The sequence below is a fragment of the Filicampus tigris genome, chromosome 5 (assembly GCF_054856515.1).
Source record: "Filicampus tigris isolate MCC_2025a chromosome 5, RoL_Ftig_1.0, whole genome shotgun sequence".
Lineage (NCBI taxonomy): Eukaryota > Metazoa > Chordata > Actinopteri > Syngnathiformes > Syngnathidae > Filicampus > Filicampus tigris.
The window spans coordinates 14,433,260-14,454,330 of record NC_141221.1 but is presented as its reverse complement, the minus strand read 5'-3'; the positions used below and the strand labels follow the sequence as shown (position 1 = coordinate 14,454,330).

The 21,071-nt window shown below is 39.2% G+C and overlaps 3 protein-coding genes across 4 annotated transcripts; 1 reads left to right on the top strand and 2 right to left on the bottom strand.

Annotated features, from left to right (window-relative positions):
• Window positions 1–2,238: 2,238 nt before the first annotated feature.
• LOC147147395 (THAP domain-containing protein 6) lies at window positions 2,239–6,262 on the bottom strand. 2 transcript variants are annotated; one of them, XM_086029957.1, is made up of 6 exons: window positions 6,081–6,262; window positions 5,199–5,391; window positions 4,616–4,735; window positions 3,169–3,379; window positions 2,672–2,825; window positions 2,239–2,593 (listed from the first exon to the last, which is right to left on the bottom strand). In XM_086029957.1, exons 1-6 carry the CDS (start codon window positions 6,158–6,160, stop codon window positions 2,386–2,388), a joined length of 966 nt encoding a protein of 321 aa, XP_085886083.1. In that variant the 5' UTR covers window positions 6,161–6,262; the 3' UTR covers window positions 2,239–2,385. The 2 variants fall into 2 exon arrangements, with proteins under 2 accessions (XP_085886083.1, XP_085886085.1); XM_086029959.1 differs by lacking the exon at window positions 6,081–6,262 and adding an exon at window positions 5,529–5,878.
• Window positions 6,263–6,691: 429 nt separating this feature from the next.
• Window positions 6,692–18,723, top strand: agpat9l (1-acylglycerol-3-phosphate O-acyltransferase 9, like). The gene is made up of 14 exons (XM_086029956.1): window positions 6,692–6,858; window positions 7,258–7,423; window positions 7,732–7,798; window positions 11,945–12,093; window positions 12,166–12,311; window positions 13,235–13,309; window positions 13,399–13,488; window positions 13,565–13,658; window positions 14,729–14,844; window positions 15,785–15,840; window positions 16,009–16,094; window positions 17,110–17,238; window positions 17,342–17,421; window positions 17,980–18,723. The coding sequence occupies exons 2-14, from the start codon at window positions 7,280–7,282 to the stop codon at window positions 18,086–18,088; spliced, it is 1,341 nt and encodes a 446-aa protein (XP_085886082.1). The 5' UTR covers window positions 6,692–6,858; window positions 7,258–7,279; the 3' UTR covers window positions 18,089–18,723.
• On the bottom strand, window positions 18,692–20,532 carry LOC147147393 (uncharacterized). Its single transcript, XM_086029962.1, has 4 exons — window positions 20,251–20,532; window positions 19,025–19,067; window positions 18,910–18,937; window positions 18,692–18,839 (listed from the first exon to the last, which is right to left on the bottom strand). Exons 1-4 carry the CDS (start codon window positions 20,385–20,387, stop codon window positions 18,736–18,738), a joined length of 312 nt encoding a protein of 103 aa, XP_085886088.1. The 5' UTR covers window positions 20,388–20,532; the 3' UTR covers window positions 18,692–18,735.
• Between the last annotated feature and the right edge of the window lie 539 nt (window positions 20,533–21,071).

The window sequence follows — 21,071 nt, the reverse complement described above, 5'->3', positions numbered from 1 at the left end:
ATATATATATATATATATATATATATATATATATATATATATATATATGTATACATATATACATACATATATATGTATATATGTATTAAGTCCACTTTGCACTCTAACAAAGTACTTTACTTTAACTTGAGAGGACAACCTTTTCATCACAATTCATCATGGAAAAGGTATAAAAAGTTCCCATGAAGTCCATCAATATGCAGCAGGAGTATGTTAGTGTGGATTGTACCCAGAAGGACATAAATGAACCACTACTGTTTCCCTCTATCTTATTTCTGACGTGCATGAAGGAATAAACTGCATTTACTCCCACGGAAATGTCAAACAAGAGATAAATTCAGTGCAAACACATGCAACATTTTAGTTTATTTGGGGCCGAAATGCACTCCTTGACTAATGTTTGCTCATTCCACTGCTACAGTTCTGCCATTTGCTTTGATCAAAAACACTTTCGATATGAAATGTTATTAGAAAGGAAGTACTGTACATTTGGTGCAGTGTTTCATTCATCTGGGGGAAGTAATTAAAGTGGGATTGTTGGTTATTTTTGTAACAAAGCAGCTGCTGGTGCAAGTAGTGTTCAGGCAGCACGGCCTATTGTAGATTGTAAACAATGACAAACACAAATCCAACATTTAACAAGAGCAATAAGAACCAATAAAATCTCAAGATAATTAGATGCAAGTTGAGTTTGTGACTTAACTTTGTCTTATTGTTTTGAAGTGTCGAACTGAGAGGTAACTGTTCCTCATTTTGTCCCTCTCACGTGACAAAACAAAGTAAATATTCAAAGCAGCTCTCGGCGTACCACAGTGTAGTTGTCCCACTCCTAGCTAGAACCAATAAAAATAAATTGGAATATACTTCCCTGACAAGGTTTTGAAATGTTATTATTTAACAACTCTGTCCTCTATCACTCCCACAGACATTACCCAAACGGACCCCCACAAAGCCTGTTACAGTAATGTGCAGCAGACTGTGAAATGTCTGAACCTGGAAAATAATCGGCAGCTTTTGTTCATCTTAGGTGGGTCAGAGAAGCCCCCCCCCCCACCGCCCCCACACACAAGGAGCTTGTGGCCGCATTCTTCATCAAGGCGTCCGTGTATTGTGGTGAGTAACACGTCTCGGTGGTTTGGGCCATTTCATGATTGAGGGCTGCATTTCTCAAGTCAAGGCCTTGCAATGTAGAGGCCAGCTCAGGGGCCATGACATTAGGTGCACTTAAAGTGGAAGTCTGCAGGCCCAGTAGTTGAAAAAATGCATTCTGATAAATATGGTGTTTGTGGAATAAGAGTTAATCTACCCGTTTTTAGCCATCTCAGGGGGCGTCCGTTTTGTCACTTCTGTCGACTGAAAATGACATCACAGTTACTCAGGGCTCAGGTAACAACCAATGGCTAAGCTTCAGAAAACAGGTCAGCCGTGATTGGTCGTTATCTGAGCCCTGAGCATCAAAATAGTCGCCCCCAGAGATGGCTAAAAACGTGTGGATTAACTCTTATTCCACAAACATGTTTATCATGTTCTTGAAAAAAATATGTTTGGGTTGACTTCCCTTTAAGCAATGATGGATTTATTGTGCCATTAATAAAATAACATATTTTCTATAAAATGCGGCCCACCACCCCCAAAAAAAAGTTTTATTTTTCATGGCAAAATACTTATCCAATCACAACTCTCACAGCAGTTGTGTTAGATTTGTGATTGACAGTCAGCAGCAGATGACTGGCGGCTAGGACAATGGCGCCCATGTTGGCTTTAGCTCACAGTGGTTTCAACCAAAATAGGACTAAACTCAGCATCGATAGCAATGCAACCCGTAATAACAGCTCAACGGAGCATCGCTTTTATTTAATCTATGTATGACCACTTTGTCACTGCAAGGATCCAGCAGGTCTGGTTTAGTAAGCGACTAAGCGCCGCTGACTATTGTAGCGCTAACTGCTATATCCCTCGCACCTGCCGACCTACGAAGCAGTGGAATCTGTCACCAGCAGTAGCTGCCCTGGGAGCATTGACACCATCGAAGTAACTTTTGCGCTTTGCTGTGCAGATAAATATTCATTGTTGTGAAGGTGAGTGCTTGTTTGTCTATTGCGTGGCAGGAAATGCAAAATTGGTTGGATACAAAATGGCTCTGGAGGGTTTAAATTAGTTTTTTTTTTTTTTTAAAGTTATTTGCAACCACCTCACAATGTGTTTAAAAGCAAAGGAAAAGCCAAGGAGGAGCAGAAGTTCTTGAAAATCAAGCTTTACTTTAATCCTGTGGTACAAAAATACAACAAATAAGCAACTGCATTTAGCGTTCATAATCTTTTTAACAGTCTATGTACATTTTAGAGGTCCATCTAGTAAAAAAAATAAAATTAAAATACTGCAAGTTTATGATACGCCTCTGTTTTCTTCTGATAAGTTATCTGTGTCCACATCTTTTAAACACACTACATGTATTATATTTTGAGTAAGTAGGTTGTGCTGAATGTCTGTCTCTGTGTCAGCGAGGGTCTCACATTCATTCTCAGCCTCCTCTTCGTCACATCTTTCCAATATTGAATCAAGACCAGGCTTGTCATCTACGGAGCTCATCCACCTTGTTTTGGACAGGAAAAGTGCTGACTTTATTATGGTCTTAAAACGAGTTTCTCAAAGTGCAGTTTACATACTGTACCTTTGAAGAGTGTGCGGGTGTGGTAGTTGGAGGTGTAGAGACTTTCTCAGGTAGTTATAAGCTTTTGGACCATGTAAGTGAAGAGTGAGGGCAAATTCCTTCTGGTCTCGAGTGTAGTCATTGCCCTGTCTGGACAACAGGTGGACTGGAAGACCTGGAATTCAAACGCTGCTATATTGGATATGTGTCACTTGAAATGGACACGTAAATAAATAATCCCTGATACAGAGGTGCCTTGATATACCTTTGTATAGAAGTTTTTGTTTTTTTTTCAAAGTTGAGTTCGCTGCCACCATAATTCAAAGTATAAAGCTTGGCCATATGACAGCTCATATCTTAAAAAAAAAAAAAAAAAAACTTAAACGTTGGATGAATTGTATCTGAAGGCACCAACATAAAGCGGCTCAATCGGAATTGGGCAGTTGGACCTGAAGTGGCTAAATCCATTCTAGGAGTTCAGACAAAGACGGAAACAACAAGATCATGTGTCACGTCACCAGAGTACGAATCCAGCTTCTCTCTGAGCTCTTCGTTGATGAGGTTCTTGCCCCTCAGATCCTCCAAAAGACCAAACACTGTGTTCTTGGCCCGCCGCTCTCTGTCCTTCACGTTCCTCAGCTCGCGCTCCAGACTCTCCACCCTCACTAAGGCCTCCGTCAGTCGGGCCTTGAGACTGGCGGGGGATGCAGGCAGCGCATAGCAGTGGTCCTAGAACAAGGAATCTTCCATTAAAATTCAGATGAGTCGATTAAAAAAAAAAAAATCCATTATCTATCGATAGCATAAATGAAAACATTTTGGTCCTAAAGGACAACAATGCACAAGCATTAATAATAAGAAATACAAAGTGCTTTTTAAACCCCTAAAACAGTCCATGTTAAAATATAAAGGACACCAACAACTTACCTAAATATTCAGTAAACTGCTTAAACATGCCTGGCCTACATTTCAGTACAAATTGTATTTTGATGCCTGCAACTCACACAGGCATCTCAGGCCAAAATAAAATGGCACATTTCCTTTTGGAAACAAGAGGGGTGCAGTGTTCTTCTGTCTCAACAGAAATAACGATATATTTACAAATATTATCAAAAATATGGAAATATTTACAAATATTTTCACATCTTTTATAAAGAAATGAATACGAATCTGTTTCATTTATGTGGAAGTTGATGCAAGTTAATGCTGAGAATAAGAATTATAGGGGAGAAAAAATTTTTTTTTAAAGCAAAACTTATTGTGAATAATGCAATTATTATTTGCTTTTTCTGTAAGCGAAGAGGGATGGGAGCCAGTGATTCATTTCAAAAGGTAAATCCTAATTTTATTTTAAAGCCAGATCAGCAGGCCCTACTCAAAGATGAAACTGAACATCATGGAATGGATTCCGTTCCATCTCTGAGATCCCACTGAAATTCAATTTTCTGATGTTATGTACAGAATTCCCACATAGAACTGTTTCCGCACTTAAGCATGTGAATGTGACATGTTTCAGAAAGGGGGCAAAGCCAATGATACGGATGTCAGAGCGTGACTGTCATATGATGCTCACTGGCATTTCAGCCATGGCAAAAGCAGATTACAGTGAACACTCAAATACTGTGTGTATTATAGTATCTGTTTGTAGTATCTGTGCCAGACATCGAAGTGTTTGGGTGAGACTTGTGGCCGACTGCTCCTGCATGAGTGCGTTCATTGTGTTTTACTGTTTTCCCAGCATTCAATAAACGGCTGAAAAGTGCCACACGACTGTGGCTCTCCTTTCCCATTTACAAGTGCATTAGAGAAAGTATGTACACTGTTAAAACAGATAAAACGCAATGGCTATAAACTGCAGATTTCTGCGACAGAGCCGATTCCGATTTCTAAGTGATACATTACAAAAAAAATCTGCAATATAAGTGGGGGGCAGGATAAGTGAACTGCAAAAAACATTGTACTTACAACATCAGAAGGCGGTGGGGATAGCTGTGGCGGTTCAGTCTGTGGCACATTACTTGAAGCGACAGATGCCACTGACTCTCGAGCTTTCTTGGAGGTTTGTGTTGTCCTGGTAAACACGTGCTGATGTGGAGGGAAAAAAGCATGCCTGTAAAAAGACTTTTTTATAATGTGTGTAAACAATGGGCAAAAAGTATTAACTACAACAATGACAAAACTTTTTTTTCCATGATCTTAAAAAAAAAAAAAAATGTAATGTGTGGGTGATGAGGATTAATTAGGCAGTTGTACACAGAGATGCTCGCAAGACATAGGGACTTCTGTTGGGTCACACTGGGAACAGTTTTGTCTATACATTTTTCCACTGATACTGTATGTAGAAAACGTTTGGTTAGTTTGTCGCTGCATAATTTAGACAAATACAATGGCGTCCCTGCTAGCTAACGTCAGCTCTACATTTATACTATTCATTTCAGCATCAAAACAGCACATCTGTTCCAGAAATCCGAGCAACAGAAAGTCAATCAATTAGCCAGTCCCTCAATGATTATAAATTCTCATCACATCTAGACTCTATGAGACCCACTTTTTTGACAGGAGACTGGAAGCTGAAGACAGAAGGTTTGGCTCCTTCCCTAATCCTGACAGTCTGGCCTGTGGCGTCAATGTCTTCGGGTTTGAAGTGCTCGCTGCACAAGACCGATGACTTGGTGGCGGAGAAACCTCTCCTCCTTGCTGCCACTTCCCACTGCCTCCTCAATAACTTCTCCTTTGGAAACCTGCAAATATGACCACATACAAGTGCTTATGAGTCAGCAATGTTATCTTAACGGGGATTGATATTTGAACATTAATGGCACTCTAGTTTGTGCTTCATATTTAACAGAAAGAAAGCAGAAAGATCGTTCCGTCTTACCTGTGAAAGGTAATTCCCCGAGATTTGCTTTGCCCTGTGCGGCGGTTTTTGCATCCCCATGCTGCACACGAGTCGGGCATCTTTCATTTCAGTCCAATCAAAATGTCAGACTTGTAAAATATGTATTCAGTTTTTGTTTAGTGTGGTTTTGTTGTAAATCCACACGGGATAGCGTTTGAGAGCCACAGATATAACCGCGGCACGTTAATGAAAAAGCTGTTTTGCCCGGGGAAAGATGGCACCGAGGTTGACGTGCAAGTGTTCCAATTGTTTACTTCCGCCTTATTTTTTTGTTTTGACGCGTTTCCGCACAATGCGGTCCATCTGACAACAACGACCGTGTTGAGTGTTATCTATGTGTGTGGTTGGGTGTGTGTTGGGGGGGGGGTGTCGCGGGGGGTGGGGGGGGTAAACATATTTTACAGGAAATTACCACCTTGTATAAAGAAAAACAATGTCTATCGGGATGCTAGTGTTAACTCATTCCTGTCGCCGTTTAAACATTACTGCAGTAAATTGACAAGTCACATCCTTCGAGTTTTATGTACTTACTTATGGAATGTGATTCTGTTGGCTTTTGTCTCCGCCGTGCGCTTATTCACGCATCCCAACGCAGCACAGTACTGAGGCATACCGTCATTTTGTTCAGAACTACTGTAGTTTAGATTAACCGCTCGCAAGTACCGCTCCAAAATGGCGGCTTCATAGACGTACAGTGTTATTACCCACAAGCCATTGCAGCGCGGAAGTTACGTTGACGTCGCGGATTTTATTAAAAAATATTTACGTTTTAGTTGATTTATTTATTTCATTTGGAATACAATTTTCTCATAAAAAAGGGCTCCCAAACCAACTTTCTCTAGTTCTTGGGGGAATTGAACACTTTTTGTAAATCCCTGTATTTATTTATCTATTTGTTTATTTGTTTATTTTATGAATAAATATTGTTTATGAATATTTTGCCGCTAAATTTTTTTCAGCTGAATTTTTGCAGGCGAATTTTTTTACATGTTGAATTTCAGTGCTGAAAAAATTCAGTGTTAGAAATTCGATGGCAAAAAAAAATTAAATGTTAGAAATTCGAATTCAAACTCCAATGGAACAGATTTACTTTCATACTTTAACACCAAACAAACATCGGTCGAGGTTGCTGATGGCGCCTTTGAACACAACTCGTTGAACTTTGGTACACACGTCGGTGAAATGGGCGTGGCCAATAAGCTTAGCGTGCTCTCCTTGCAGTCTTGTCTTGAGTGGGTCAAGAACACCAAGCCGAGTTGCTCTTTTTTCCCGAAATAATGACGCTTTTCACCGCAGGGGACAAGCCGAGGTAGGAAACATTACAAACACGCTGACTATGCAACGTGTTGAGGCCCTTTGTTTTTTTTTTAGTAAAACTTGCGTATTTTGTCGCTTTAAAAAGTGATCGCACACGGCTTGACTAACTTGTAAGCTGCCCCGAGTACAGTACTGATGAAATGGTTTCAAAATAGCAGTATTTCACAACTTTTGTTGAACCAAAGGCAAAGCGCATATTGAACATTGGGTTGGGGGTTGGGGGGTTCGCGGGGTAATCACACCAACAAACAAAAATGTTTGATTGATGATTGAATGATTTGTTTTTCTTCTGATCTATACTGAATGAATGATGCACAGATGGCAAAAACTACTTGGTACTCTGTACTAAAGTCGAACTATTAATGACATTGAGTGTGACTGCTTCTGTCAGGCTATAAAAAGAACAGGTGGAGATGGAGGACTTCTGGGTTGTGGTGGTTTGGGCTGGGAGGATCTGGCTGTGCCTGATTGTCAGCCTCATCATGATCCCTGCCATGTTTGGCTTCTCACTGGGCATCTCTGAGACCTACATGAACATCCTGGTCAAAATATTGGAGGTACACTACTTGAAATCTAGGCCCCAGTTTATTTCTGTGGAGTTTGCATGCGCTTTCTCAAAAAGCTGCACTTTAGGTTAGCTGAAGATTTAAAATTGCTCATAATTGTGAATATGAGTGTGAAGAGTGCCCTGTGATTGGCTGACAACCAGTCCAAGGTGGACCCTGACTCTCGCCCAACGTCAGCTGGAATAGGTTCCAATTTACCCGCGACCCTGATGAGGACAAGCAATTATATGGACTACAAAAAATGAATAGAAGGAGTAAAAACTTCATAATAACTAATAACTTTATTTTTCTTCTATTAGTGGGCCACACTAAAGTTACAGAAGGCAACCACAGAAGAACATACTCTCAAAGCCTCTGCATCCAGTGGTAAGTACAATAGATGGATATGAAAAGTGTACACCCCTCTGTTCACATGCCAGGTTTTTGTGATATTAAAGAAATACCTGTACAATTCAGCTGAAAATGTTTTTTGGAGAGGGGCGCTCAAAAATAACTGAGATAATGTGGTTGTACAAATCTGCAAGTCTTCTTGTAACTGAGGGCGTGGCTGTATTCAGAAATAAGCAATCATATTCAAACTCAAGTTAAATGGGATTCAGCACAGACTTGCCACAAAAATTCTAAATGGCCTTTATTAATCAGGTTGAGCTGTTCTAGTGGACATTTTTCTTTCAAGCAGAAGCCCAACTTCTGTTTGGAGTCACAATCTATTTTATTTTAAAAAAAAACAACAGAATATTTGGTATTATAATATAATATTATTAGAAATAAATATAACAATAAAAAATGTGGACCGTGTTAAGTTTTAATAAATAAATGAATAAATGTTAATATTCTTCTGTTTTAATTCTTCTTAGTAAAACAGTGTCCCATCACTAGTGAGCTATTTCTTAGAGCAGACCTGTAGACTGGACATGTTGTACTTTGGGCAAACTCGTACCCGCTGGATCTTTTTTTTTTTTTTTCGTAGGACAATGCTCATTACTCAATAGAGCCCAAATGCATCTGCGTTTGCAGTGTTCCTCTTGCTCCCTTCCCTCTCTGCTCGCTGAAAAGGAGGAGGGAAACAACGACTGGCCCAAATTAACTTCAAAGAAGTGGCACATTTACTCAGCTCTGCAAGCAGCCAATTATATTGTGGCCTGCTTAGAAGTCCCCTCAGCTCATTACTGCTGACAACCAGTATTAGCTGTTATTGAAACTTTGACTTACAACCACGGTAAACTGTCAAACCAATAATCGTCCAATGCCTGATTTGAAACTATTCATAATTCCCTCCACCTTGACAAAGGCCTTAGGCGATTTCACACCGCAGGCAAATGCGACCCAGATCGGATTTTTTTTGCCCGTATGCGACCTGTATCAGATTTTTTTTATGACAAACTGAATTTCTCAATTACGATTTTTTTCAAATGCGACCTGGGTCTTAGATCAGATACGTATCCGACCTTTTCCAATGCGTTCGTGGTCTGAACGGCCAGGTCGCATGTATACGACATTAATGTCATCCGGTGCCCAAAATGCGCTCTGCGCAGGCGGAGTTACAGTGATGGCAGCAGGGGGATCGAAGCTGCAAAGTTGTTTTAAGTAACACTATTGACTTTATATTTTACTTTAATTTAATCCCACTTGAAACTTGAATCATAAAGCGTACATTTTTTGGCGATCGTAGTAATTCAGCCACGGCTCAGCTCGATTCCTTTTTTTTTACGCACGCTTGTGACGTGACGTCAACGTTAGTGATGTCTCCATGAAATGAGATATTAAAGCATCGGCCTCGCGATTTTCCCCAAATACTGTATTTATTTCTACCTGCTACCTAATTGCTTGACTGTATAAATGCCCCGACACGCTGGACCACATTTACTTCCGCAAACACAACGTCGGGAGTAACGTCGCCTTTTCTCTGCGCATGCCCGTCACTTTCGTGACGCATGTGTTCAAACAGCAAGCAAAGACCGAGGTTGCATTTAAAATGTAATATGAACAATACAAACTGAGCATTAAGACCTGCGGTGTGAACCTAGCCTTAGTTACTGCTGAAGAAAAATGTGGTTTGCACACTTTGTGTGTATTTTTACTTCGCCCTCGGGGCGGGAAAATAAATCAATTGAGTTGCATTCGTTATAGGTCATGTTAACGACGGGAATTTTTTTTTATTTGTCTTGGTTTATTTATCTTGTTTTCTCACAAAAAATAGTATTCGAACAGGGGTTTGTAGACTTTTTATGTCTACAGTAGATGGCTAGAGAAATAAATCGAACTGTTATGAAATATGGAGGTGTAGTGACAAACTTGCAGCAACATTTCATTTCCTCACGTAGTTCAAGCCAGGCAAAGGTATTTGTGAAATAAAGTTTTGTAAAAATCGCAAAGGCATGCTGCAATGGAAGACCACAAAAAGCGAGATGTGGCAATAAATGCGGCTTTCTTTGCATGCAGTAAACACAGGTCCCCATGTGCGTTTATGACGGGCCGCAGGGTCAAGTTGCTGAGGGGGCTGTCTCACAAGATGCTATTACTCAACGCCGTTATCACGCGTGGTGTGGTAGACCCTTTGATAAATGGGTGTGCTTTCAAGATTAAAGTTATGAGCTCAAACATTTTCGAGATAAAAAGTGTTTTGGTTTTTTTCCCCCAGATAAAAAGTTCTATATTTCAGAGAAAAAGGTGGCATATTTTCAATATAAAAAGAATATTTTTGAGTAAACCGTATTCTGGTACATTTTAAGAGAACAGCAGTAAAATAAAAAATAGAAAAAATGCTCCCTGTTTACATGCAAGTAGCCGAGCACTTCCCACCAGGGCAGAGCGACATAAAGTCAGAATTTAGTGGAAAAGTTGTGAAATGCCTTGTATGTTATAATGTCATGTTTTGATCACTCCTCGTGTCGTCGTCTCATGCAACGTTTCCTACTGATGACGCACCACTTCCGCCATTGACAAGCAGTCTGCGTACGTGGAAGAGTTTAAAAAAAAAAAAAAAGTGTTGATCATTTTTATGTTCTTTATGTGGCCAAATGTATTTCAGATATAATATACATGATAAAATATCAATGAACTTTAAAATGATAATAAGATTACATAAAATACAAATAATCTTGTGACACAAAATTCTCTCAATGAAATTTCCCAATGTGGTCATTTTACCTCATTAAAAATACATCCACGCACACACACAAGTAGCAACAATAAAGCCAGAAAACTTTGGCAGATGAGGCCTCAGGATATGAAGTGTAAGCGTAATGGGATCTTCAAAGTTGTTTTGGGGTATTATTGTCCTATTTCATCTGTTGAGATGTCAAACTTACTCAGATTTTAAAATCTCAGATGATGTCCTTACTTGCTATTGGAATTTACGTCTGAGTGGTCTTTCAATATGTCCTGAAAGTTTAGGGTCAATTTCTTGTTCCTAAGGTAGTGGTTGCTACGGACCTTTGAAAGATAAATGTAGTGTGCCAAAACATTAAACTAATTTTTCTCAAAACGAGGGGTTTCAGCATGTCAGCATTGAAATTGCTGTAATTTTGTCCATTTTTGAGTTAATTCCGTGTATTATATATAATTATAAGAGGGAATTGAAGTGCAAAAAGTGCAGAATTAGAATACATGAATATCTAAATTTTCATTTTTAAGCCTGATTTTGTGGGAAAAAAAAAATATATATATATGTATATATACGTGTGTGTATGTATGTATATGTGTGTATATGTGTATATATATGTATGTATATGTGTATATATGTATATATATATATGTATGTATATGTGTATATATGTATGTATATGTGTATATATGTATGTATATGTGTATAGGTATGTATATGTGTATATGTATGTATATGTATATATGTATATGTATATGTGTGTATATGTATATATGTATTTGTATATATGTGTATATGTATATATGTGTATATATGTGTATATGTGTATATATGTATATGTATATATATGTGTATATATGTATATGTAAATTAATATATATGTATATATATATGTATGTATACTGTACATAGAAGAAAGTTATATTTTTATGCTAAAAAAGTTTGTTTTTTTTAAATAGAAAAGAGTTGTATACTCTACTTTCTAACAGGCCTCCTTCAACTTTGTTCGTTATTAGACTTGCATGGCAGGGCTGTTTATGGCCCACATGATTCAGGCTCCCCACCCCTTGCTATAAAGAAAGAAACAAGATACGTCAGCATCCAGTGTTTGCAAAGTGTGTCACTGTTACATTTATCATTACATAATCCAGACTTGAGCCGATATAAGAAGCGTGTGTGCTTAAGAGGTAGGAATGCACCAGTAATTTTACATTTTGTGCAACTGTGATTGGATATTTGAATACACGCCGTTATCTGTAATCCTGGATTTTGACCTGTGTGCTATCAGTTGAAACAAGATTAACATTTGCGTTGAAGTCTTTTAAGCGGACCATCAATTTTGATCGCCCCATGTTATGTTAGGTCAAGAAGATATTTAGTGTCATTAAAATGCATGCGTGTGTCAGCTCTTATCCAGAGGCAAGATGGCTCCATGGAGAAAGAATTGGAGGAACTAAGACGAAGTCGCCCCAAACCTCCAGTGGGCGGTGACTTTACGCTTAGCGACTGTTTCTATTTCACCCGCCGAGGATTTGAGAGCATTGTAGAGGACGAGGTATCACACATTCCCTTGTTTTACATCATTAGCAGAACTTATCAAAATTTTGAATTCAACTTTTGATCAAAGGTGACCCAGCGGTTCACTTCAGAGGAGCTGGTCTCTTGGAACCTTCTGACCCGCACTAACAATGACTTCCAGTACATCAGTCTGAGGCTGACGCTGGTCTATGGACTTGGCATTTTTGTCCGATACTGCATTCTCGCACCTCTAAGGTACACACACATGATTTGGTTATTGTTGTGGTGGTTTTTAATGTGTATCATCAAACTTTTATTAACGCAGCACACGCTGTATTCCGAAAGGGACATGTTAGAAAAAAATTGACTTTTTGTTTGTGTACAAATAGTTTGGTCAGTTTTTGGGGGAAAATAGGAGCTTTTCCTTAAAATTTTATGAAATTAATGGCTATTTTCTATTAGCTATTTCTATTTCTATCCATATACCTACAGACATTTTATCATGTCATCTGTTAGACTTGTATGCCTTTAGTTCCCGATTGCGAAGTGGCCACAAGAGGGCGGCCAATACCGTGTTTAGACTAGTCGTGCCGCATAGAACATATCTTTGTCAAGAAAAATTTTGACTCGGCTTCTACTTTGAAGGGAAGTCAACCCCAAAATGTCCTTTACAAAAATATGTGCTTTGCAGCCCCACTAGTGGAAACACAGCATTCAGATTAATATTGCGTTTGCGGAATATGAGTAAAGCAGCAAAATCCAACCCTTTTTAGCCATCTCAAGGGGGCGGCCATTTTGTCACTTTCTGTCGACTGAAAATGACATCACAGTTGCTCGGTGCTCAGGTAACCACCAATCATGGCTCATCTTCAGAAAACAGATGAGCCGTGATTGGTCGTATAGAACATATGATTGCAAATAATTTTTTGTGGTTGACTTCCCCTTTAGATAAGCAAAACAATGGCTGATGGCGGCTAAAATAGTAATGCCACGGTTATTCTCATTTAGTCATGTGTTCCATCTGTGTAAACAGAAACACAACGAAAATGTGTTGCTTTCGTTAAAATAGTGATGGGAATAGAATAATGGGATCAAGGCATTAAATCGGAATTGGGCACTTTGCCTATACTTCACAAAACTGTCAGTGTTGCAAACCATACGTTGTGTTCTTTCCTCAGGATAACTCTGGCCTGCATAGGCCTCACCTGGCTGGTCATCGGGACATCTGCAGTGGGTCTGCTCCCCAACTGGAGGTAGCCACAATCCAGACTGTAAACCATCCAGTTGACTTTTCGTGTGGACCATTACAGTTTTCAAGGCCACGCTCCCTATTTGTCATCAGGATGAAGTTCTGGCTCAGTGAGTGGGTCCACGTCATGTGCTACAGAATCTGTGCCCGAGGCCTCTCCGCTGCCATCCGCTATCACAACAGGCAAGCCAAACCAAGGCAAAATGATGCAAATGGCGTCTTTTATTTGTCTTCTCACATTCTCCTTTTGGCACATCAGGGAAAATATACCCCGAAAAGGAGGCATCTGTGTGGCCAATCACACCACCCCCATTGACATCGTGATACTCTGCAACGATGCCTGCTATGCCATGGTAGGAAGGGGAATACTCAGCCCTTACATACCTTTTAGTCATTCCTATATGTGATGGTCCAGCTTTAGTTGACCCCCAAAGAAAGTATTAGCCATTTAACAAATACCTATCATATGTCTCAAATTCAACACATAATTTTGACAAAATACTATTACGTTAAGAAAATAGAATAGCCTTAACTATCATACAAGTACAACAAAAATATGGTTTAATAGCGCATTAACCACATGACCAGCACCCACCCTGTACTTCAGCTTTCTGATCTTTCTTCTAGAGCAAAGGCCAAAAGTATCATGTATCTGTTCTGTTGGGTTTGGTTGGTTTTTTTTATTTGTGTGCTCCCCGCTAACTTTATTGTCAGCATGCTCCTAACATTACAAAAGACAAGTGTACTGTTCATTTCGACACATGGTGAACAGCAACATTTCTACAATGCAAAATTTCCCTCCTTGTTTCAAACAGTCACTCGAAATTGGGGTAATATGACAACACATTGCGCTTGCTGCCTGGCCACAAACCCCTGTATGTTCACAGTAACATTAACATACACATAAGCTAATGAACTGATGCTAGCACACAAAGCTAACTTTAGCCTGAAGCTAGCTAGCAAGCCATTTGCGGCAGGAGTTATGTAGAAAACTTACTATGAAATTTGTCACAAGGCGATTGAGTAACATTTCATTGTGTAAGAGTAAGAAAGTTATAGCAAGTCATCTAATGTATCGTGGGCAACATAAACTTGCACGTCTCATCATGTTTTAGTCATCAAAAAGTTGTCACTGCCATGGAATAAAAAAGGGCAACAACAAAATCATTTCAACATGGTCATCATTGAAGAAAACCACACTGGTTGAACTTCTGTTTTTAGGATGTGCGAGGAAGCAGGTATAGAACACAGGGAGGAATTCAAATTACACACTATGAAGGTCGTAGCCAAGATTCGAAACCGGAAGCTCAGAACTGCGAGGCAGACATTCATCACTATACCTCTTTGCTGGCGAAGATGAACACATGACTCTTTATCCTTCCAAACCATGTTAAAAGTTTGAAAATCAAACCGTGTGTGTCAGGTGGGCCAGGTGCACGGAGGTCTCATGGGGGTGGTCCAGCGGGCCATGGTGCGATCATGTCCTCACGTATGGTTCGAGCGCGCTGAGATGAAAGATCGCCATCTGGTAACCAAAAGGTCAGTTGCACATATTTGACCCTACATGCTTCTCGCTTTGTCGTAGAATAAACTGATTTGATTGCATACAGGCAGATCTTGACTCACTTAGACACAAACATTTACCCCAAGTACCACCCTAAAAATAATTGTCTCTCCAAGTACGACTATATTGGCCAACAGTAAAATACAGTAGTAGGCCTAAATATTCATGAAAAAAAATAAACATAGCCTTTATTCCTGTAGTTGTATTACTACCATAAAAAAAGACAACATTTTTAAAGAATAGCGTTCAAATTTTACCTGAAAAACTAATTTACATAGTTATCATGTTCTAAGAAAATAAAACAAAGTTGTGGTATTAGGTAAAAAACAACACCCCAAGATTTACAGCAAGAAATTGTATGAGAGGAAAGAAAAAATACAATTATCCAAGACTAAAGAAGGTATGGGAATATCACAATTTTATGACAAAGGAGAAACAAAAATTGAACAACTATAAAGGTTTTGTATTACATGAAAATGTTTACAAAACATAGTCAATATATCAGCAAAAAAAAGTGGAATTTGACAAAAGTCAAAATATTTTTGCAAAAACGTAAAAATTTTAGAAAGGAAAACTGTACATATGTAATGATTGAATTCAAATGCATTGCTCATAAAATGTAAATAAAAGTTCACCGAAATAAAAAGTTTGAAACAAACAATTATCAAAGATTAAATTTGAATGTAGTGAACCTGTATGTTAGATGCACTTGGGGCGTAATTAGTTCACATACCACGAAAGAGAGCCATCGTACCACTTTGAGAATCACTGCAGTAAAGCATTTATTTGCAGGAAATGACAAATGGTTAAAATACGCCCCCCCCCCCAAAAAAAAGAAGTCTTTTTGTAACTTAGTTTTTTCCTGAGCTGTATTTAAACAAAATGGTTTCCATGGCCTTTCTGTGTCACCTTCAGGTTGAAAGATCATGTGAATGACAAGACAAAGCTCCCCATATTGATATTTCCAGAAGGCAAGTTGAAACACTGGTGTGATGTTTTTCTTGGTAGTGCCAGCGAAGGTTGTTATTTCATCTCTGAGTGTTGACGGGTACTACAGCATATGATGTGGTTTTGGACCACACGCATACACATGCTCTCCTGTCTCATTTTTGGATGTTGTTGCTGTTTGGTGTCCATAGGAACCTGCGTCAACAACACGTCAGTCATGATGTTCAAGAAGGGGAGTTTTGAAATTGGAGCGACAATTTACCCCGTTGCCATAAAGGTATTTCGGTCACTCGTTTTGCCCTTCTGTTTTCTGTTTGTAACAATTCATCACCATAGTTTATTTTATCATTTCTTTTATAAGTATATGTGCAGTAGTTCTATATATTATTTATATTATTTACATATGTATCCTTCTATATAACTACAATATACATATGTTGACATATTTAATTGTATTCGATTTATTTTGTTTGTTACTCATTTTAGTTTTTTTCTAAATATTTTTTTTTATATATATATTTCTGTGATTACACATCTATTTGTAAGTTATATTGTATTTCTCCTTTATTTTCTTTTTACTTACCGGTATGATTATATATTACGGTATTATTTTTATTTGACGTAAGGTAGTTTCCTGTTTATGTATATATAATTGTGTCTACAATTTATAATAAATTTTTGTAATTTATAGTGTTTCTATATCTAATAGCTTTTTTCTACATATTTAAGCGCATTTTTTTTTCAAAATATTTTGTTGTTGTTGTTCCTTTCATTTTTAATTAGTACGGGTGTACATTTCTCCACAAAAGAAGATTCAATATGATTCTTGATACATGGGGTACGATACGATTCAAGGATATAACGATTTTAAAATGTAACGATTCACTTCAGCTTGATTCTGATTCGATTCGATATGGTACAGCTGTAGCTTTTTTCATGTTCCTGAATATGCAACATGTAAAAGCTCTCCAAAGACCAACCTATATAAGTTACGTAAAGAAAACAACAAATCATCAGCAACTTGAAACCGATTTATATCCGGTGTACATCTCTCATAAGATGCTTCGATACGTATCTCAATACATGAGGTGCGGTACGATTCAACGATGCAACGATTTTAAAATGTGAACGATTAGATTTTGGTTCATCATATCGAAACTGATTTTCTGGTTCACATTGGTTTTTGTTTCACCCTTGATAATTACCTTATTGATTTTATTTTTTTTTGGTCACACATTTTTAATGACTTTTTTTTTTTTTTTTTTAATTCATCTTCCCATTGCTTCCCCCAGTATGACCCCAAGTTTGGAGATGCCTTCTGGAACAGTTCCAAGTACAGCATGGTGAGCTACCTACTGAGGATGATGACCAGTTGGGCTCTCGTCTGCAATGTCTGGTATCTACCCGCCATGCATCAACAGGTCTGTGCAACATGTCGCTGCATATCGCACACACACACACACATGTGCGCACACGCACGTGCGTGGCGTTTGACTGAGACGTTGATTTTAAACTGGCATGCAGGAAGGGGAAGATGCCGTCCAGTTTGCCAACAGAGTCAAGTCAGCCATCGCTCACCAGGGAGGACTAGTGGACCTACAATGGTAAGACGTGACTTTTGTTTTGCTTGGTTTGTTTTCATTCAGCGGCAAATAGCGTCAGACATTTATTGAAGTAAGGCATGTATTTGAGGGGAGGCCTTTATTTGTACAAATGCTGGTGTGATGGTAGCCGTAGACACGCTGCTGTCATTGGATTGGAGAATTGTTACTTCTGTGTTAAAATGGGAACGGTACCGCTTGGTGGGAACCTGACTGTAACCAAGCTAATTACAGCCACCTAGAGACACTCAGTTATTTTTTTGTTCAAGAGGAGATTCAAGATTAACGCTTCAGTTTGTTTAATTGTGAAACCAGGAATAGTTTAGTTTTTCAGCAAATAACGGACGATAGTTCCCCCCACCCCCACGTCCCTCACCAGGCCACATTTTAAAGCCATACACACTCAGAGTCACAAATAATAGTGTAGAATGTGATGATGGCGACAACAACAAAACCTGCCGCTTTTACGCGCATTTTATTTACGAAATAATGCACACTATTTTTTATCGGAATACCCACTGGGATAATGAATAGAATAATGGATTGTAAAAATATTGACAGGGACGGGGGCCTGAAGCGAGCGAAGGTGAAGGAGTCGTTCAAGGAGCAGCAGCAGAAGCAGTACAGCCACATGGTGGTGGGAGACGACAGCAGCAGTAACAGCGACTGAGAACATGGCGCCAGGACCAGACGGCTTTACTTGAAACTTCTTTCCGCACCACCTGGATGGACCGGCTTTTCGCGCACTGTGTCTGTCTCGCACAAGTGCAATAATGAACTTTGAGGAGATGGATGGCGAGCGCGCTGCTGCTATTTCTTTCGTTCTCTACCTTGATTGACATGATGTTGAATGTAATGTATTGAATACAAACAAACACCGGATGCCTGATGACGAATTCATGTGCTGCTTTTTTTTTTCTTTTTTTATAACGATACGGTTTACAAACGTCGCCATGCTGTAATCGGCCAAGATTTCTTTCTGTTGCATGGCGTAAATGTAGCAGCACGGCGTCCTAATGGTTTGCACCGCTAAGGTTCTCGCTTCGAATCTCAGCTCTGGCTTTCCTGTGTGGAGTATACATGTTGGATGTGCCCTGTCGAAAATCGATGGCGAACATAAATGGACGCAGGAAAACATTGTGATATAGATCATAGACCAATTTTAATGTGGCACAAGGAAATGATGCCACTCTATTTCCAACAAGCTCCATATTTTGACATTATACATTGACTCAAACACCTGAAACAAATTGTATGGCACATAAAATATAACCCCTATCTTGACAATAAATGTGATGGACACAAGTTGCGAGGAGTTTACAGTAGAACACACAAGTGCGACTTTTTGGTTGGCTTGGGTGCTTTGTTGCATATTGTGTCCTCAATGTCTTCCGCCTTGTGTTGTTCTTCACTGTCGTTACCTGAAAACCATATGGAGACATGTTAGTGGGTATTCAAGTTATTGATCTGGACAGACTGACAGGCACCTACTTGAGTGATCAGCACTGCTTTCAGTATTCTGAAACGTCAACAAATAACGTCAGTGTAAGTACTTTATCTAGGGTGGAGGGGGGAATCCCACCTTGTACATGAATGGATCCCTTACCTTTGTCAAGTTAATTTTGTTTTTCTTCCTCTGTTCCAGATATCTGCAACGTGATAACAATAATGATAGCAATGAGACACCAATGTCTTCGAGATGCTGAACTGCATTCCATGATTGAGGTAAGATGGGGTCTGAGACAGTTATGAGTCAATCAAAGTACAATCATCTTGTACTGTACTACTGTAGTTTACTCATATTTATCATCTGCACTAGTGGTTCTCACTTTTTTAGCACTTAAAAATATTCACTGTCCAAGTACTACCATTGTTGTCAATTTTAAAGTGAAAATCAACCCAAACACATTTTTTTCAAGGATTTGCTCCCAGCAGGCCCGCTAGTTGAAACACGGCATTCTGATTAATTTTGCGTTTGTGGAATATATGTTAAGCAGCAAAATGCACTGGTTTTTAGCCATCCCCGGGGGCGGCCATTTTGTCTTCTGTCAAGTGAAAATGACATCACAACTGCTCACAACGACCAATCACGGCTGACCTGTTTTCTGAATCTGAGCCGTGATTGGACGTTGTGAGCAGTTGTGCTGTCATTTTCAGTTGACAGAAGACAAAATGGCCGCTCCCAGAGATGTGTAAAATCGTGTGGATTAACACTTTGAGGGTCCGGAGGGTGTGTGGGTCGGGGCAACGCAAAAGTGAAAAATCTAAATTATTTCCGACATTAGGAATGGATATTTGTATAATATGTATGATTGGTTGCCTGCAGAGCTCCAACGCTGTATGGCTCTTGATTAATTTTTGAAAATAAAAAAATTAACCACTGTAGATGAGCAGTCGGGACCAAATTCGGCCACGAAAATGGTGTATTTCAGATAAAATAGGAAGCACATTATATTTTCACCAAATTTAAACAACCACCTATCTGTTTACAGATGCTATCAGCCATGAAAAATGTCATCAAGTCGCCAATACAACACAATCTCAAACGTAGACAACAGCCATAATTTATTTCAATAGAACCGTTGACAGTTCCTTTGAAGTGTTAATAGGACATGCGGCTGATATGATGGATGCCCCCCCCCCCCCCTCTTTTGATCACCAATTTACATGTCACTGCTGGGTACTCCAGCTTCCTCCCACATTCCAAAAAAGACATGTACGTTAGGTTCATTGCAGACTAATAGTGGAATGCTTGTTTGTCTCCTGCATGATGGTATCACAACTATCATTGCGCTCTCCGCTATCAATACAAGTTGACAGGAACTTTCCCACCGTTGCAGATATGAGTTGCAGTTCCTGTGGTCAAATTTGGCCGCCGTCTTGAGCCCATCTGGCGAGCCTACATCCACTCGACCCGACGCTCCGGATGCAATCGGCATCTCGACCCGCAGCACCCGCACACTGACCATACGGGAATCGTACTTGCGCTCATTTGGATGCAGTCCCAACAGTACGTTTTGTTGTGCAGAATTTCAGTCGCCTGGCTTTTTTCTTGTTGAGCAGCAAATAGTGGCCTCTTTGAGTTCATGTGAGGGGTTTGTTGTCATATCCATGGCAACAGTCAGGGGCGCTGGAAAAGAGGCTTGGCAGTGGAATTGGGGTGACTTTAAGGACATGTAGAATGGGATCCTTGACAGAATAAAAATGAGGACCAAATGTTTGTGTTGTCACGGTGACCACTGACACGAAATAGCGCTGGCACAATATATAAAAATAAAATGGCAAAAGTCTTCTTTTTTTTTAACTACTTGCCTGTATGTATTGTTCCTACTCATTACTGTTTAAAATAAAAATGGTTTAAAGAAATTATATAATTTACATTCTTGTAGAATTTGCAACTTGTGTTTTTTGTACTAAGCACATAAACACACACAGACACAAATCTTTGTGTTTTTTTTCTAACAAATTTTAATATCACACAGAATAGATGGCCTATATAGAGAAAAATTCAATGAATTTGGATGACAAGTGATTTTTTTAAACTAAATCTACATTGGATTTTTAACCTGCTTGCATGTTTTTCTCCTTACTGTGTGATAGAAATGGAATAAAATGGGTTTTTTAATATTCTGCAACATGCACGTAGACTTGCC

Coding starts and splice junctions, on each gene's coding strand:
- LOC147147395 (XM_086029957.1), bottom strand. CDS start 6,160: ATGCCTCAGTACTGTGCTGCGTTGGGATGCGTGAATAAGCGCACGGCG. Junction 5,392..6,080: donor AACAGAATCACATTCCATAA/GTAAGTACATAA, acceptor TCATATTTGCAG/GTTTCCAAAGGAGAAGTTAT. Junction 3,380..4,615: donor CCCCACCGCCTTCTGATGTT/GTAAGTACAATG, acceptor TCCTTGTTCTAG/GACCACTGCTATGCGCTGCC.
- agpat9l (XM_086029956.1), top strand. CDS start 7,280: ATGGAGGACTTCTGGGTTGTGGTGGTTTGGGCTGGGAGGATCTGGCTG. Junction 13,310..13,398: donor GGTCTGCTCCCCAACTGGAG/GTAGCCACAATC, acceptor ATTTGTCATCAG/GATGAAGTTCTGGCTCAGTG. Junction 17,239..17,341: donor TACCCGCCATGCATCAACAG/GTCTGTGCAACA, acceptor ACTGGCATGCAG/GAAGGGGAAGATGCCGTCCA.
- LOC147147393 (XM_086029962.1), bottom strand. CDS start 20,387: ATGGTCAGTGTGCGGGTGCTGCGGGTCGAGATGCCGATTGCATCCGGA. Junction 19,068..20,250: donor TGCAACTCATATCTGCAACG/GTGGGAAAGTTC, acceptor ATCACGTTGCAG/ATATCTGGAACAGAGGAAGA. Junction 18,840..18,909: donor AAGCAGTGCTGATCACTCAA/GTAGGTGCCTGT, acceptor TATGGTTTTCAG/GTAACGACAGTGAAGAACAA.